Source organism: Vombatus ursinus, unplaced genomic scaffold (assembly GCF_900497805.2).
Source record: "Vombatus ursinus unplaced genomic scaffold, bare-nosed wombat genome assembly UNPS02010320.1, whole genome shotgun sequence".
Classification (NCBI taxonomy): domain Eukaryota; kingdom Metazoa; phylum Chordata; class Mammalia; order Diprotodontia; family Vombatidae; genus Vombatus; species Vombatus ursinus.
The window spans coordinates 5,141,968-5,161,731 of record NW_020950098.1 but is presented as its reverse complement, the minus strand read 5'-3'; the positions used below and the strand labels follow the sequence as shown (position 1 = coordinate 5,161,731).

At 39.4% G+C, this 19,764-nt stretch overlaps 1 protein-coding gene across 1 annotated transcript in view; it reads left to right on the top strand.

Annotated features, from left to right (window-relative positions):
- RASSF3 (Ras association domain family member 3) overlaps positions 1-16,451 on the top strand; it is a 97,975-nt gene extending 81,524 nt beyond the window's left edge. Inside the window, exons 3-5 of the mRNA XM_027854156.1 lie at positions 5,335-5,578; positions 8,293-8,402; positions 13,393-16,451. Coding sequence (XP_027709957.1) covers positions 5,335-5,578; positions 8,293-8,402; positions 13,393-13,542 — 504 coding nt within the window. The 3' untranslated portion in view covers positions 13,543-16,451. The remainder of the gene's footprint in view (positions 1-5,334; positions 5,579-8,292; positions 8,403-13,392) is intronic.
- Positions 16,452-19,764: the final 3,313 nt, after the last annotated feature.

Here is a 19,764-nt window from a genome sequence, read left to right as displayed (position 1 = left end):
AACATTTCCATATTAATCATTTTGTACAAGTAGACTCAAGCAAAAAAAATGAATGAAAGAAAGAGAAAGTGAAAAATAGTATGCTTCAATCAGTATTCAGATAATATTGATTCTTTCTCTGGAGGTGGATAGCATGTTTCATCATGAGTTCTTTGGGACTGTGAAAATAGCTAAGTCATTCATAGTTCTTTGTACAATATTGCTGTTACTGTATACAATGTTCTCCTCATTCTGGTCACTTCATTTTGCATCAGTTCATGTAACTCTTTCCCGGTTTTTCTGAAATCATCTTGCTTGTCATTTCTTATAGCCCAATAATGTTGTGTCACAATCATATACCACAACTTGTTCAGCCATTCCCCAATTGATGGGCATCCCCTCAATTTCCAATTCTTTGCCACCACAAAAAGAGCTGCTATAAATATTTTTGTACACGTGGGTCCTTTTCCCTTTTTTAAAATCCCACTTTTTCCAATAAGCCTTTTCTGATTCCCCTTAATTCTTTGTTGTTTATCTTTGATTTATCCTGTGTATGGCTTTTGTATGTTGTCTCCCCTATTAGACTGTGATTTCCTTGAAAGCAGACCATCTTTTGCCTTTCTTTGTGTCTTCAGCACAGAGCCTGGCAGTAGTAGTAGGTGCTTAATAAATGCTTATTAACTGACTCTACCAGAGTAGAGGCCACATGTGGCATTCTAAGTCCTCGGGTGCGGCCTTTTGACTGAGTCCAAATTTTATAGAACAAGTCCTTTTATTAAGGGGATTTGTTCTGTGAAGTTCGGATTCAGTCAAAGGGCCACACTTGAGGACTTAGAGGGCCACATGTGGCCTTAAGGCCGAAGGTTCCCCACCCCTGGTATAAACAACAGTGAATCAGAACTGTGGACCTGTAGACAAACAAAGAACTGTAGAGGAGGGGTTTGTTAACTTTCTGTTCTGTTCACCTGGGACATTTAGGTGATTCATTTGACAAAGGTGAGTTATTCTAAAATGAGGCATTTGCAATTATGAGGTTAAGAGGATGTTTTAATAAAATAGTAGGGGAAACCTAGTGTTTGATAAATCTAAAGATCCCAGCTATTGGGGCAAGAACTAATTCTTTGGCAAAAGCTGCTGGGAAAACTGGAAAGTGGTACGGCAGATACTAGGCATAGACAAACATCTCACCAAGACAAGCTCAAAATGGATATGTGATTTAGACAGAAATGATGATACCAAAAGCATATTAGGGCACCATGGGAGAAATTATCTGGCAGATCTGTAAATAGTGGAAGATTTCATGACCAAATAAGAAATAGAGGTAGAATGGATAGTTTTGATTACATAAAATTAAAATTTTTGCACAAACAAAACTAATGCAGCCAAAAGTAGAAGAAAAGGAAACTGAGAAAAATTAGCAAGTTTCTCTTATTTCTCAAATAAATAGAGAACTGTGTCAAATATAAGAAATAAGAGCCATTCTCCAATTCATAGAAAGACAGTTTTCAGAGGAAGAAACTAATGCTAACAGTCATCTGAAAAAAATGCTCTAAATCACAAATTATTAGAGAAATGCAAATTAAAACAACTCTTAGCTACCACCTCACATTCATCAGATTGACTAAGATGGCAGAAAAGGAAAATGACAAATGTTGATGGGATTGTGGGAAAGTAGGAACGCTAATGGATTGTTGGTAGAGTTATGAACTAATCCACCCATTCTGAAGAATTTGGAACTATGCCCAAAAGGCGATAAGACTTTGTATACTTTTTGAGCTAGCAATGCCATTACTTAGTGTCTACCCCCAGGAGATTAAAAAAAAAATGAAAGAAAAGCACCAATTTATACAAAAATATTTATAGTGGCTGTTTTTTGTGATGGCAAAGAATTGGAAACTGAAGGGATGCCCATCAATCAGGGAATGGCAGAACAAGTTATGGTATATGATTGTGATGGAATATTATTGTTCCGTAAGAAATGATGAAGGGGATAGTTTCAGAAGAACCTGGGAAGACCTATATGAACTGATGCAAAGTGAAGTGAGCAGAACTGAGAGAACAGTCTGCGCAGTAATGGCAATATTGTAAAGATATATCTTAGTATTTAGTATAGACTTATAACTTAGTCTAGACTTAGTAACTGATCAATACAACATTCACTAAAACTCCAAAGGACTTAAAAAGCAATATGCTGTGACTGCATATGTATAACCTATATCAAATTGCTTGCCTTCTCAACAAGGGGGAGAGCTGAGGAGGGAGGGAGAGAATTTGGAACTCAAAAGTTTAAAAATGAATGTTAAAAATTGTTTTTACATGTAATTGGGGAAAAATAAAATACTAAATACACTTTAGAAAAAGAAGCAAAATGCTGTGTTCTTCCAGATAGAGAACTTACGGGCTCAGAGTGTAGATTAAAGCATATTTTTTTTTTACTTTTTAAAAAAATCTCTTTTCTTTTCTTTGTTCTTGGAACATGAATATTTCGCATGACTTCATTTGTGTAATAAGTATTGTATTTCTTGCCTTTTCAATGGGTGGAGGAGGAACTGGAGGGAGAGAATTTGGAACTGAAAATAAAATTTAAAAATAAACTAATACTATAATAGGGAAAGAAACATACTGAGATTTTTCAAAGCTTTTTTTCCCCCCTTAATATCCACAGCTTTTAAAAGAGGATTAAGAAAAAGTCTCGTATAAAAGACAGGTTAGTCTAATGGAAGGAGCCCTTGGAGTCTGGAGTAGGGAGAAGAGTCATGGGTTCATGTGTGCCTTGGATATTTACTAGCTTTGTGAACATAGGCAGATTTTTTAAAAAGTTGGCAGCTTCGTTAGATACAATAGCATGGGCTCTTTTCAAGTAAGGAGTTCCATGCCCTTTTTTGGGTCAACCCCAAATACCTCAAGGATTGGCAGGGAGGACAGAAGGCAGCAGGAATATACTAAAGAGAGAGAAGGAAGCAAACACAACTTGGTCACCTGTAATTCTATCTGACTTCTTAGATAATCCAACTCCTCCATAGCAGCAGGCCCAGGAAAAAGTAATCAGGGAGAAGAGTGTGATTTCGTTGACATTGGGAATTCCTTCCACCAAAGTGAGTTGGCGCCTCCTCAGCAATTTCTTGCCTTGGAAAGTTGCCCAGGGCATTGGGAGATTCCGTGGCTTGTTGAGGGGATCACACAGTGTGACAGCAGAGGCAGGAATGAACCCAAGCTTTCCTGATTTTAAGCTTGCTTCTTTATCTACTCTGCTACAATGGGCCATGAAAAGTCAGCAGTTAATTAATAAACAGAATGTCAGCTATTGGTCTACCGTTTCCAATTTCTTAAAAATTACTTTTCTTGGACCCTGTTGGTGTTTCTGTTTAACATATGGTAGACTGGATGAACCAAGCATCTGCCCTTTCAGTCTATGCAGCACCAGTGTCCTTAGCGCATCCGTGCTGACCCCTCAGGATTGTTTTCCAGGCTTCTTACTCACTTGGGACAGATTCCTGCTCTCCTTTCTGGTCTTCTGGGTGCCTTTGCTTCCACTTAACCTACTTGGGGATGGAGTCCTGGCTTTCTGCCTTTCAGGCTACACCTTGGGTCATTTGTTAAAACGAATGATTTCCTTGCTGTCCTTTATTTCACTTCATCCACGGGATCCCTTATTCAGTGACCTTCACACATTGGATATGCAGTGTACAGGGTGAAACCTGATGCCATAGAAACGCTGATGTGATCACATTAAACAAGATGAGAGGAAACAGAAGGGACAAAGCAAGGAAGGTAATAAAAATGCTTTTAGATCAGAGTTTCTTACCCTTTTTTGCATTTGATGGCCCCATTTGGCAGTCTGGTGAAGCCTGTGGACCTCTTCTCAGAGAAATGTTTTTAAATGCGTAAAATAAAATCCCTGGAGTTACCAAGGAAATCAGTTATATTGAAATACAGTTATTAAAGTATTTTTGAAAAAAAAAAAAACTCATGGAATCCCGGTTTGCAGTCCCTGTATTGAGGCCACCAAGTGTCTGTAGGAAAGAGTTTAGAGGATGAAAAGAAGAGACATTTTGTAGTTGGGAACAAAATGCATGGATTCCATTTGTCCTCTACTTACTTTTTTTTTTTTCCTCTCGAGGATCATGGCCATATGTCTCCATAAGTCTTCTCCCAGAAAGCCTCTCTTTAAACATCTGTCTTCCATGTGCTTTCAGAAGTGCCTAAAGGTTCTATTCTCTCCCAGCCTGGCAGAAATTGCTATGGGAAGGAGCCTCAGTTTACCTCTCCTTTGCTGCCCTCTAAACCAGTAGGTTCTAGCATTTCCACTAATGCTGCCCTTTGGCCCAAAAGACCTTAACTTACCCCAGCTTCCTTACTAAGTTTCTTTTTAGCAATCTGAGAAATGAAATTGTAATTCTATTCATAAATTATGAACAAATGTTTATGCTTTCCAGAGGTTAACTTTTGCAGCCTGAATTTGACTTATTTTAAAAAAGGTTAATCTTGAAAGTTCATCGTAATCTGTTTCATGTTGATGCTTCAGCAAGAAGTGATATCTAAGTAAAACAGTAATTCGTATGCAGTAATAGCTACCCCAAGTGATCTATTCCAGCCTCTTGGCTTACCCTTTTTTGTTAGGATGTCATAAAGTTATAATTGTGGCTTTCTTTTTTTTTCCTCTAAGGGTTCATTGTCTTTTATGATGGGGATACCTCCTTTGTGCACTCAGCCCAGATATTTCTCATTAGCCTTAGTAAATTTCTTGGTTTGGCCAGCAGGGATTTGAATGGAGGTATGGGTCCAGACTCCTCACATGTGGCTATAGCAGCATGAATGAATGGGTCTCAGACATAAGCGTATCAAAGCCAACAGAGAAGCTTCTAAAACTTCCCCATCTGCCTAACAGACATGGTTCATGGGCTGTGTACCCTGCACATGAAGGCCTCCCATTAAGGTCTTTCTGCCTTTTATTTTTATCTTGAGCTATAATTTAATTGATTTAGAGAACCTCCAGCATGGAAACTCATTTTAAGGTTTAGCAACTGATCTAAAACTACAATTCAAGAAAATTTCCAGAAGAAGTGAGAAGTTAAGTGTGAGTTGTCAGCAGACACAACTATTATGAGTTTAGATGCAAGACTTTGAACTGAAGTCTTCCTGACTCCATGGCCCACCCTCTTAACCCAACCCCACATTTAGGCCCTTTTTCGCTGGGGTGCGAGAATCTTTAGAGGAGATCCGCCATCAAGATACAAGAGCAGAAGTAGCGAATGAGTTTTTCTGCTTGATGCCGGCCCCTTCTCCCATCTTATTTGAATGCCTTCCAAACTCCAGGGCTTGACTGGAACCATGTTCTTTGTCTTCCTGCTGCAGAATTCCAATGGGATTTACACTGGCTTCATCAAAGTGCAGATGGACTTGTGCAGACCTATCAGTGCATGGACTTCTCAGAACCCAGAAAAGCATGCCGCCAATAATAATGGCTGCATGAATACTCTTCACATCAGCAGCACCAACACTGTCCGGGAAGTTATCGAGGCCTTGCTCAAGAAATTTCTAGTGTCTGAAAGCCCAGCCAAGTTTGCACTTTATAAGCGTTGTCACAAGGAAGATCAAGGTATGCTGCTGTTTAAATTGTCCTGTTTCCTGTTCTTTGGCCTTTTTATCATCATCATTCCTATGCCCATTGACCCTTCAGTGGCTTCCCATTAATGTGAACATTTCTGATCCTGACTTGTCCATCTTTATCTCATGCTACTTGTTTTTCATTGATCAGTAAGCATATATCCAAAAAAAAAGTAAGCTTGTGTCAAGTACCTATGATGTGCTAGGTACCATATTAGGCACTGGGGATACAGAGATGAAAATGAAACCATTTCTGCCCTCAAGGAACTTCCTTTCTATCTGACAGAATCATGCATAAGATCCTAGAGCTGAAACGGACCTCAGAGGTCACCTTGTCTAGCCCCATCATTTTACAGATGAGGAAACTGAGGCCGAGAGAGTTTAAATCACTCGGCCAGAGTCACAGAAGAAGGAGGTTTCAGGGATGAGATAAAATGTGTTCTCTCACTACAGAGCCAATGCACTGATTTCAGATCTGGCCTCGGAGACTTACTGGCTGTGTGACCTTGGGCAGATCATTTAACCTCTGTTTGGCTCAGTTTCCTCGACTGTAAAATGGGGATAATAATAACCCCTACCTACCCAAGGTTGTTGTGAGGATCAATAGATATTTAATATATGTTTAATATTTATTTAATATTAAGCTTAATATTAAATATCATTTAACTACTTTGAATATTTAATTTCAATATTTGTAAAGTGCTTAACACAGTGCCTGGCACATAGTTAGGTACTATATAAATGCTAGGTGGTGGTGGTGGTGGTGGTGGTGGTGGTAGTAGTAGTAGTAGTGGTAGGGGTGGTAACAGTAATAGTAGTATCATCTAGCTAGCCATTGACTGTCCCTCCCCCCTCTAACACACACACATGTATATGTACATGCATACACATATACAAATACACACATATATATTACAAGAGGTAGCTGGGTGGCCCAGTGGATAGTGTACTGGGCTTGGAATCAGGGAGACTCATCTTCTTGAGTTCAAATCCAGCCTCAGACACTTCCTAGCTGTGTGGCCCTGGCCAAATTACTTAATCCTGTTTGCCTCAGTTTCCTGATCTGTACAATGAGTTAGAGAATGAAATTTCAAGCCACTCCAGTACCTTTTCTGAGAAAACTCCCAAATGGGGTCTTGGAAGAGTCAGGCACCAGTGAGACAACAATAATATACGATTCACACATACATACATACATACATACATACATATATACATACATACATACATACATACATACATACATACATACATACATACATACATACATACCAACAGCAAGAATGAGTTGTTTTATGTCACGGAAAGTTTCCAAAATACATCCCCTATATTGAACTCTCTCTCCCTTGTTGTTCAGTCATTTCATTCGTATGCAACTCTTCATGACCCCACTTGGGGTTTTCTTGTCATAGATACTGGAGTGGTTTGCCATTTCCTTCTCCAGCCGATTTTATAGTTGACAAAACAGTCACACAGCTAGTGTCTGAGGCCGAATTTGAACTCAGTTCTTAACTGGATCCACTGATCCACCTAGCTGCCCAACCCCCTCCCTTGTAGCATGGGATAAAACCACTCAGCAGAACCACCCACCCTAGTGCCCACTTTGAGAGTATATGCAGCATCAGTTTGTAGACTCCCAGCTCTTCGCAAAGAGGCCAGAAGCGTGTTTCATCATCTCTTCTCTTGGTAGCCATTGACTTTTGCTCAGAAGTAACCCTGAGACCTCTTCAATTAGAAATGCTCCGCTATGAGTCCACATACCTGGCACTTCCATGAGGTCTGAGGCACTGGTCTCCTGTACCCAAGGCATACTTTGGCAGGACATAAAGGCATCTATCTTGTGGAGCAGGGAAGACCCACCCACGTCCCTTTCAGTCCATCTTCTCTCTTATAAGAACAGCTACCTTGGATGAATCAAAAGGGAATAAATATATACCTTACTGGATGTTCTATACAAGTAAATCCCAGCAAACCTAGCTTATCTCCAGTGTTCATTTGACTATGAAGTATCTATATTTCATTAGTCACTCTCTTAATTTTTTTTTCCTTCTAGCTTTTCTGAGTAGAGCTTGAAACAGCTGTAGGAAATTGATTTCCACCTTACTTAAGTGCCCACTTAGAAAAGTCTGTCCCAGGAAGTCTAAACCTACTGTTAGTCTTCCACATGCTGGGAAGGAGTGGTGGGAGGATCAGGAGATCACAGGGGGACCTTTCATCCTGCCAGCTCAATTCTCCCCTCACATTCACAACTCTTTACTGCTCAGGCTAACAGTGGTAGTTACCCACTTAAGATGGTATCTTTGCCTGTTAATAATTTTTCTAACCAAACAGACAGAAGAACTTGCCTGGCGTTTCTCTCTGGCACATGGTGGTGGGTGCATATTTAAATGAAAGCTATTGACTTGGTATGTGGAAAGATTTGCTTGATTTTTTTCATATACAGGACCACGTGTTCTTGTCACAGTCTTTTTAAAAAGCTTGACTTAATTGATCTTTTTCTGAAAATAATAGGAACAGCACTAATTGTGCTTTGCATTGTCTGTTTTTATCTGACTTGTTACCTGCCCATGATGTCAATTCGTTCACTTTAGTACTGGCAAATTTTATAGTAAGATGGGGTAAGATGTGGTGAATAAATTTCTTTGGCCATTGGGAGCAGGCTAGTTTAATGGGTAATAAGAATAGATCTGTTGTTTCCCTGTGCAGTTTATGCGTGCAAGCTCTCAGACCGAGAACACCCCCTCTATCTGCGTTTGGTAGCAGGACCAAGGACAGAAACTCTGAGCTTTGTTCTGCGTGAACGGGAAACCGGAGAAGTAAGTAGTGTTCCTCATCACTGTTTTAGGGTACACTATCCCTGTTTAACTTAGTGGTCGTTGACCTTTGTAACCAAGTGGAAGAAGTGGGATGAGGAGTCAAGAACAAAACCCAGTGTCAGTCTGCCATTAACATTTTTGTGTAACTTTTCTTTGCCTAATATTTGAGGTGGGAAGAAACAGTATTTTAAAAAGGTCTTTAAAGAGCAGAAGGGCAGGGGTAGCTATGCGGCTCAGTGGATAGAACTCTGGCCTTGGAATTAGGAGGACCTGAGTTCTAATCTGGACTCAGACACTTGACACTTACTAGCTGTGTGACCCTGGGCAAGTCACTTAACCCGATTGCCTCACCAAAAAAGCAAAAAAAAAGCAGAAGGGGACCCAGCAATTTTGTTGCTGCCTCATTAAACTTTATTTTTATATACATATTTTTTAAAAACAGAAGTTCACATTTTCTTGTATGCCCATCTTTCCTGTTCATATATTGAAATGTTTGTGTTTGTTAATTAAATCACGATTTAAAAAATGGATTTTGGGGCAGCTAGGTGGCACAGTGGATAGAACACCAGCCCTGGAGTCAGGAAGACTTGAGTTCAAATCCGGCCTCAGACACAACATTTACTAGCTATGTGACCCTGCACAAGTCGCTTAACCCCAATTGCCTCACCCCCCAAAAAATGGATTTTGGAGGCTGGAATTTTATAGTTGGTCTCCAAAGATTTCTTATACTCTTATGCTTTTACTGTTAGCTTAATTTTGAAAGTTGACACTTGCCATATGTTCATTCCTGACAAAAAGTTTCTTTGCTAATTCATTGTACAGGTGTTTAAAAACTCCTTAATGATCAATCACAAAATCTCCAGAATCTGCCAAGATATTTTTAGCTATTCTGACTTTCCCTGTAACCTCCATGAAGGAGGATTCAGAGCTGCAGAGGGAAGGGAGTAAGTAAGCCTCAGGAAACCAAAAAGCAACTGCAGTTTTCCCCAATTCCCTAGCACCGAGGAAATTCATACACTTCCGGATAGGGCATCCGTCCTCTATGCTGTGGAAGGTGTACCCAGGTCTGTGGCCTTGAACCGACCCAGTGGACCAAGAGCCTAAGAGCGTCAGGCCGAGTGCGACACAGCCTTGTAACTGTCTGCCAGAAAAGCACCTCTAAGCTTTGGTGCTTGGAGAGCGACCCCAATTGCAGAGCAAGAAAGGAGGGGTGGAGGGAGGCTTACATACCTTCCAGTCTTGGCTGGAGAAGAACTCGGGGTTAGGTAGCTTCCCTGTACGGGCCACTAAAATGATGTGGTATAGGGGCTCAAGGGTCCTGGGACCCCAAAATCACAGCACACGGATCCTGCCTGAAAGAATTCAACCCAAGCCTTCTTTCAGCCAAAGACAAGGTTTATTAGAACATTGTCATATTGGGCAGACTCTTAAGGAGTCTGAAACCTGGGTAAGCAGTGGCTAGATTATAAGAATCTAAACAGTGGCTAGATTTTAGGAATCTGAGCAGCGGCTAGATTATAAGAATCTGAGCCTGCTAATTCATTGTAAACGGGGGAGAAAGGAGTTTCTTGCTTCTTGGCTAGCAAGATTCTGAATTAAACACATTTTTTAAAATTTCACAGGATAATAATAATGGAAGGGACAGTTGAGGCTGCGGAGTTCAACCCTCAGATTTTATAAAGGAGGAAATTCAGGCTCGGAGAAGCAGGCTTTGAACTCTGACCCAGCCTGTGTCCTTTCTACCGTACCTGTATTGCCATGAATGATTAAGACACTATGCTTACACCTGTGTACTTGGTAGTCTCCTCCCTCAAGGAAGAATGTCTTTAGGGCAGTGTGACCTTTGGACTAGTTGTTAACTCCATAGTTAAGAAATCTGTCCATCCCTTCATCTCTGTCTCCCATCTATAAAATGGAAGAGATAGTAATTGACTTTTGGGCAGGATGATGGAAGATGAATGAGAGAAATGAATATGATATACATATACATATCTATTCAGTAGTTTTGACCTAAGAAGGAAAAACTGCTTTTATAAATTATTCATGTTACTTTTTACTTCTGCAACTTTTGAGGCTTTCTGAATACAAAACTGCCATTGTTCAGAAAAGTACTATTTTGGAATTCTCATTTGGATTCTTAAAAGGGCATTTTGACCATGTATTAGCATTTCCCCTGAAAGCTCAAACTCCAAACACTTGCATACCCTCTATAGAGCTTTAAAATTTGTATTGTTCTGTTAAGTGATCCCATCTGGTAAACTTAATTTGTAAACTCCTGAGGAGGGATTCAGCTTTAGTTGGTTTTGGAATGTCATCTCACACGTTGTTAGAGTTTAGCAAATGTTTAAATATCATGAAGTATATATTTTTTTAAAGTGGACAATTCTAGGGGCAGCTTGGTGGTGGAGTGGATAGAGCACTGGCCCTGAAGTCAGGAGGACCCGAGTTCAAATCCATCTTCAGACCAAACACTTGACACTTAGTAGCTATGTGACCCTGGGCAAATCACTTAACCCCAATTGCCTCACTTAAAAAAAAAAAATGTGGACAATTCTATCTCCAACTGCTTTGATTGTTTTCTGACAGGCTGGGGAGTTTCCAGGAACGATCCTCTCTCTACCAGAGAGATCATAGGTACCAGTTCTCCCATTTATAATTTTACAGACCTAGAGTATTGAGAAATGACTTGGCCAGGGTCACACAGCTAGTATGTGTCAGAGATAGGACTTGAACCCCCATCTTTGACTCTGAAACTAACTCCCGATTCACAGTGTCACACTGCATCTCTTAAATGGTATATGGGGTTTCTCTTGCTTCTTAATTTCAGGATCAGCCGAGAGTTTGGCAGATGTGACAAATTGGTAATATTGGCTTATTTGTTCATTGTTTTTTCCTTCCACATTTATTAAAATCTCCTGTTTATTTTTTTTAGCATTTGTAATAAGGTGAAAGTAACATAGTATAAACTGTCATTCCTCCTACTCCCTTCATACAATATTCTTTTACCTGGAGTCCCCTCCCATTTGTCACTGCCCAGCCTCAGTTTCCTAAAAAGCCCAGTGTAAACCTCAACTCTGGAAAGCCTTTGATTATTTACTCCATCCCCACCCCTGGCTCTTAGGATCAGAGCCTTCCATCTGGAAGGGAATCTAATTACAACCCTCATTTTACAAATGAGGACACTGAGTGCCAGAGAGATTAAATAACAGAGTTGGGATTTAAATCTTTCAGTCATGAGAATAACCCCAAAATCTGAAGTACTTTTAGAAAGAAATTTATTAGGTCATTTGGTGGAAGAGAGTGAGTCAGAAAGGAGTGTTTCCGTCTCATGCAGATATATATACACACATATATATACACATATGTGTGCGTATACATATATATATGTATATATGTATGTATATATATATGTCATATAGGATTTAGACAAGGGTACCTCCATCCATGTGCAGTTAAGCAGTTTTACCTAGAGGGCTATGTGACAGCTAAAGAGATTGAGATAGATTATTAGTAAATGTGAACCATTAATAAAATGTGGGCAAAGCCAAAGCACAAGGGGAACCCAGAATACAAACTTAAGTGAACCCCAAAAAAGACTTGGGTGCATCCAGGATTTGCTGGTACCCACAATTCCTTGTCATCTCCTGCATTCCTGGAGAGTTACTGAAGTGCTGGTGATATTCTGGGTTCAAACAATTTCTAGTCAAAAAATTAGGTTCAAATGATAGTAATAAATGATGGAAAATAATTCGCAGACCCAACTCCTCTGATTCCAAATCTGGCATTTTTTTAAAGTTTCAAAATGTAATATTATCTTTGTTTTACTAATAAAAAATTTGTATTTTGTTATAATAAATAAATAAAAACCAGCAACAAATTTTATATAAATATAACATACATATTTAATATTCATATTATATATTACATTTACAATATATCTCATGATTTACTCATTTATATCTAATACAAATATATTTATTATATTTATAATATAGATTTATTAGAAAGTTTATAAATATGTTGATAATATTTTATATAATTTATAATAGAATAATGTATTTTATATAACATGAATATAGAATTTATAATATTCATAAATATATAAACACAATAAATTTGATATAAGCAAAATAAGTTTTATATAAATGTTATTTATTGTTATATTTAGGTTTGTATTTCATATTCACAGTATAATATATTTTAATAATATAAATATAGGATTTGTTTATATAAACACTACTGTAAATACATACTATTTAAAAATATAATAAATTTGATATATTAAACAAAAATAAAATTTTATTTATTTTGTTAAATATTTTCCAGTTATATTTTAATCTAGTCGAGGCTGCAATGTTTTTTGACGCCTGTTCTAGGCAACTTTCTGACACTCTCGGAAGCTATAGAGAAAGGAACCACTTGTCTTGACCTCATCCTGGGAGGAGTTTTCTGTACCAATGAAATCTCAGGTTGTTTCTTTCCCTCTCCTCTACTTTGTCTTGAGCACTATATTAGATTCTGGGGGATAAAAGAGACACACCGCCCCCCCCACCCCCAAAAAAAGGAACTGCCCTAGCCCCTTAAGGTGCACATGGTAGGTAACAAGTAAATGCTGACTTAGGCAGCTAGATGACACTGTGGATAGAGTGCCAGGCCTCAAATCAGGAGGACTTAAGTTCCTGAGTTCAAATGGAGCCTTAGACACTCCCTAGTTGTGTGACTGTGCAAGTCACTTGACCCTGTTTGCTTCATTTTCCTCATCAGTAAAATGAGCTGGAGAAGGAAATGGCAAACCCCTCCGGTATCTTTGCCAAGAAAACCCCACATGGGGTCACACAGAGTCAGATTCGACTGAAATAACTGAACAATGACAAAAATACAAAATGCTGACTCACTCAAGTACCATATGATGTATTATTCACTGAATCTCTGTGTGTGTGTGTGTGTGTGTGTGTATGTGTGCGTGCATGCATGTTTTTTCCCTCTGCAGTGGGAAGCCTTCAGTCTTCCTGAGCTACAGAACTTCTTGCGGATCCTGGACAAAGAAGAAGATGAACAGTTGCAGAACCTGAAACGGCGCTATGCAACTTACAGACACAAACTTGAAAAAGCCCTCGAAGAAACATGGAAGATGGATTAAGCAGCAGCCCCAGAGCACTCAGGAATAGTGCAGGCTACTTAAAAAGCAAAACAAAACAAAAATTAAAAAAACCAACGTACTCAGACGTAGCATGCTCAGTACAAGCGACAAGGCGGCAGCAGGTGTGCTCTATTAAGTGAGCTGGTTTACAGTTTTGTGATGACAGGGTACCTCTCCCCGGTTCTTAGATTAGTCCCATTCAGCACCAGGTACCTAGTACCTGTGTAAGGGTAAGGTAAGGTAAGCTTGTCACGTTGTGATACCACCCCAGAATCCTCTGTTGGTGGGTGGTATCACCCCTCGGCAGCCTGTGAAACTGTGGTAGATTGCTAACAGAAATATGAAGGATAGGGTGTGGTTTTCCCTCTACCTTTTTTTTTTTTAATGATTTTATGGTTTTTAGCCCAAGAATCTACAGATTGGTTATTTTTTTAAAAGCTGAAAGAAGAACCCAATCTGAACAGTTTTAAGCATCAAACTATACTGTTTTTCCTATTGTTAAACAGTTTACAATTTTGCATGAAAACGGCCATGTACAATGGAAGGTGGCATAAGGAAGCTAGGGATTTTTGAGAAATTTTTGAAGGGTTTTTAATGCAGTAGACCTAAGGAAAGGAAAGAGTAAGTTAGAAAGAAGGCATGAGTAGAGACAGGGATCCTTTGGTGGCCAGCGATGGAATTGTGAAGTTTGGTTATGGTGGATAAGAGGGATGTGGACTTTGTTTGTAACTCACTTTTAAAACAATACAGTTTTAAGGTGTAAGATGTTATATATATATGGGATGACTTGATTTCTTGGAGGAGGGGAGATTTGGGAGAACGGCTAATGCAAGGGAGCAAAGAAAAAGCTGGCTTGCTCCTGAGATTGCCATGAAAACTGAGGATTAACCACTGTATCTTATGAACCCAGGCCTTTGTCTAAGCAGAGCAGTACCCTCAGGTAACTTGGGATGAGCTACTTACCTGCATAAATCCAGTGGGTGTGGAATGGTAGGTCTGTTTGGTGCGATATCTGTAAGGAGACAGACCTAAACCAAGAAAGGCACAGACCCGCTCCCAAGGAGTGGCGAACACTTTGGGGATGCCCACTGATGTCTCCTTAGCATTTTAGAAACCATGTTGCCATTTGGTGGCTTCTGTTACGTGAGGTTGTTTCCTAGGAAGGTCTGTCTTTGTCCTTAGCAGAAAAGACTAGAGGAAATGGACTATTTCACCTGGTTTCTCATGAAAAGAAATAGGGCAGAAGCGGCATCTGATTCTAATTTTCTAGGTTTATAAGACTGAAGTACTCAAAGCCTTGTGGAGCATCCATAGCCATTTTCTTTTTCCTCTCTCCTTCCCTTCCTCCTTCCCTTTTTCCTTTTCCTCTCTTTTGAATCTGTGATGTTCCCATGCTGAACCAGGATGTGTTATGTTGCCAGGTTCTCCCTCCCCTACCCAAGACTGCTTGGCCCCTGGCAGAGTCAAGAGCATGGAAGGGAAGAGTAAGTATTTGACTGCTGATGTAACTGGTATTCTTACAGAGACATTGAAACAAAAATGCTTGATCCAGCCAACCAAAGAGATGGATGGGTGTGCAATAGAAGCCTTCCTCAAATCAGGTTCAAGTAACTCCTCGCTCTTGAGTAGCCCTAGCATAAATGATTTATTCCAGTGGAAACACGGGGGGAAAAAAGAAAAGAAAAGAAAATTTACTCAAGTTCAAGAGGACCCATGCTGCCCATTTTTTGCTCTAGACATTTATTATAAATTCCCAAGGAATTGTTAACACTTTAGTGACACCTAATGGCTTCTTTGCGAAACTCCAAGGTGGTTCAGTCCTGTGCCTCTTACTCTGCAAACTGTGCCTCGTTGTTGCTTCCTTTTCTGATTTCTAGATTTTCAGGCTGACTTGATGAAGAACAATCATTTCGTCCTAACCGTTTGTGGATTATGCAGTACTACACAAGTGACTGAGACAATCATATCTTCTGAAACTGTTGAGGAAGAGTTTTTTTTTTTTTAAATGTAGAACGATATAAAATATGTTTGCCACACCATGTCTGTTTAGTTTGCATGAAACTCTGTAGTGCATGTATGAGGTTTTAAGTGACATTACCAACAGACACTTTACTGTAACGTTCAGGGAATGCTGGTATTTTCTTGTTATTATTCAGACCACAGCCTGGGTTTGAGTATTCTCTTGGCAACCACCACCTGATTTTTGACTAACCTGTCCCATTTTGATGAGAAGTTTATTTTTCTTTTTATTTTATTTTATTATTTTTGAGAAGTTTATTTTTCATGAAGCTTTGACTTTTCCTATTTGAATGCTCTTAGGATCTAACAGTGGTAGCTGATGGGTATCTGTGAATTATCTTTTTTTTTTTTACTTGAAGTAGATTGTCTGTAAAATAGGCATCCTCATATTATATTATCCAGAAACCTCAGTGGTTGTTTTATATGCACTACAAGTTATGATTTGGAAAACTTACTGTATTGAAATTTGCAGGTCTAGAAAGACTGATTTTGTTGTGTTCTCCAGCCCCCATTCCCCCACAACACTGGTTTACTGCAGCAGCTTTTAAATGTTTGAAAAAAGAATTTTTTTTAAAGGTCAGATCTAGCCAAAGAAATGTTTTGAGTTTATTTTTTACCAGTTTCTATATTAAATGACCTAAGCTTTGCTGTAGTGTTGTTGATGCTCAGTGTGTGATGGTACAGGAAAGAGGTTGAAATGAGGTGGTGGTAATGCAGGGAAGCATTTTAAATTGTAAAAGTAAAAAAGTTTTTTTTTTTTTTAAAGTTATACTATTTATAATTTTGACAAGTTTAATTTTATTTTTATAGGGAAAACACTTTCCCCTTAAAATTGTTTCTGAAATGGCAAATTGTGGTTCCACTTATTAAAGTTGCAGTTGTTGTTTGTATAGTGTTTGTGTGTTTTTATTTAATGACATTCTACAATTAATTAATTGATTGATTAAAGAGTTAATTAAAGAAACCTGCATCAGAGATCACTGAGTGGGAGGGAAGAGCTTGTGGGTCCATTTAGATGAGTGTCTACCAGGGTGTTGAAAGTAGAGTATATTTATTTATATTTTTTAAACAACTGTACTTCCACTGCCTCCTTAGAAAAGATAATCCAGTTGGTCACTGTATGTTTCTACTTTGAATTTTTGGTTTAAAATCCTTACCCCATATCTGATACTTTCCCCAGATCCCCCATCTTGGTCCTTTAGAATGGAAATAGAAGTAGGTTCTTTCTTCTCTACCACTTTGTTACAGCAAACATTTAAGGTGAAGCTAACATTTGACTTTGCTTCATTTATTTATTTGTTGATGGAGACTTGGTCTTCCTATCTTGCCAAGGCTGGAAGTGTGTGGTGGCCACCGATGGCCAGTCTTCATTGCAGAACAACATAGAAATTCTGATACGCTGTTTCCGACCATGGCCAGTTTTCCCCTCCTTAGGTAGCTTGGTGGTTCCCATCTCCTGGGGCTCACCTGACTGGGGCTGGACTTAATGAGGACCTCTGATTAGCTCTAGGCCTGCTTCGGCTTAGAACTAACTCCCGAGCTTAATCAGTCACCAGCCTCAACCTCCCTATTAGCAGGGATTATACCACTCCTGGCTCAACTGTCTTACTATATTTTGTCATGACTTTTTCTTAAGGATGACCCAAACCATTCTCTCACTCTCTACTTCTCCCAATGACAGTGACAATTTGGCACCATTGGATTAATTCCTGGGGAGATTAACAATGAGTAGAACCAGAAAAAGGACCCTGGGACCATAGGTTTGGAGCTGGAAGGGACCTTAGAAGTCACCAAGCCCAATCCCTTCATTTTACTGATAAGGAAACTGAGGCACAGAGCAGTTACTTTGTGTATTACCTGTGTCATGTTACCTGCCCCCACAGGCTTTTCAGAGGACCCAAGGCTCAGTTCTAGTGCTGTCTTTCTTCATTCTCTTAATTGTTAATGCCCTTCCTGGCATCCAGGGTCCTCTCCAGTCATCCTGATCTATATCTTGCCACTGGACCCAGATGGCTGTGGAGGAGAAAGTGAGGCTAGTGACCTTGCACAGCCCTCCTCACTTAAATCCAATTCACTTGTAAGTCATGGCATCACCTTCCTGATGCCATGGTCCTCTTCAAGAACAAAGGACAAACAAGAGTGCCCTCTCATCTCTGGTATTTACCTGTGAACCTGTTGTAGTCTCCTAGTAACATCCTTGAGGGCAGGGATTGTCTCGGTTTTTCTTTGTATTCCCAGGACTTAGCCCAGTGCCTGACATGTAGTAGGTGCTTCATAATTCATAAATGCTTGTTGAGTCTAACTTAGAAAAAAGAATATTAAGGGGTGGGGCATAATAGGTTTCAAGTATTTGAAAGGCTGTTGAGTAGAAGGGGGCTAAGTAATCTGTTATTATTATTATTATTTTCATTATTAGGCTGTGAAGGGCAGAGCCAGAAGCCATGAGTGGATATTGCAAAAGCAAATCCAAGCTTGATGTCAAGAAAAATTTCCTAACAGTTAAAACTATCCAAAAGTGGAATGGTTTGATTGGGAAGGTACTGGGTTGTCCCTCATTGGAGGTCTTTGAGCATAGGCTGGACAACCACTTTCATGTACGTTACAGTAGGTGTATGTGTACATGTGTGTATATATATGTATATGTATACATACATATATATGTTGTGTGTGTACATATGTACATATAGAGAGAGAGAATATAATATAGTATACGTTCCTTTTGGGTATGGTTTAATAGATGGCTATTAAGGTCTCTAGTAGTCCTTTCCAACTCTGAGATGCTGTCATTACTCACCAGCCTGGTAGCCCTTTTCAGGACATGCTCCAATTTGGGTCATAGGATCTCTAAAAAGAGATCATTTAGTACAGTTCTGTCACTTTCTAAGTGAGAATCTTTTGAAAATTCACTATCCAAATGCCACTTTCCAAACTGGGAATCAAAGATATTAATTGACCTTTGCCCAAATTCATACATACATAAAACTAAATAGCCAAACAAGGCTTCAAACATTAGTCCTCTGACTTTGAGTCCAGTGGTTTCTTTTCAACCCACCACCCTGTCGACATCCCTCCTAAAATGAAGATACCTTAGATTTGATGTGTGGCCGGGTGAGAATACAATCCCCTGTCCCATTGTAGACACTTTTGGTGTTGCTAAAGGTCACATTTGGGGGTTGCTGTGCAATAGCTGATTCATGTTGCGCTGTCAGACCACCAAAATTGTGAGATGTTTTTTCCCCAAACTGTTGTTGAGTCATGCCTTTTTCACTGGTGTGGGACTTCACATAGAGAGGATCAAATGCAATTATACCTTTAAAAGCACTTTTCACATACATCAAGTGCTTTACAGCTTCCAGGTAACATTTAATGGTTGTCAATTATTAATACAGCAGGAAAGCAGCTGAGGTTAAATTGGACTGCTCAGCAGGTGTGCTAAAAATTTTCCACTACCTAGGTAGTCATTCCGTGGGCTCGGAATTTAGAAACACCTGCCAGCTTCTCTTGAAAAAAAAATTCTTGCTCTGATGTGTCTCCCAATAGCAGACATTCAAGAATTTCATGGATGCCATTTTTGGAGCACTCCCAAAGGCTTCAAATTCCATTCTTAGAAAGAAAAAACATTGCCATGCTTTCTCAAATTTTCAGGTGACATACCCTTAGCGGGCATTTCTCTGAAGGTCAGTGCTGTGAACCAAGTCTACTTTGGTAAGATTAGGGCATAGTAAACTGGATTTTGATTATTGAAAGGATTGTAATGAAAACTTGGACCGCTTTGACTTGGGCTATCTAAACATTTTCATCCAACTTCCATTTTTCTTGCCCATGGAAGAGGCAAAGGTTGGGGGATTGGCTTTTTTATTTTGATGAGACCTCTGATTTGACTGGCATAGGGAACTCCCAATGAGAAAATGCCTTCCACCAATGCAGATCCCTAACTAATTCTGCAATTTTATAGCCTTAAAGAGTGGCTGGGGACACTGAAAGAGTGAGTGAGTTGTCTTGGGTCACATATTTAGCATATCACTGGGAAGACTTTTAACATCTTCAATGGTTCTCATCAAGTAGGCCATAAACATTTCTTAAGCACCTACTATGTGCCAGGCACTGTGCTAAGCATTGGAAATAACTAAAAGAGGCAAAAGACAGTCCCAGACTGAGGAGCTTCCAATCCAGTGGGGGAGAAAACAAGCAAACATACAAACT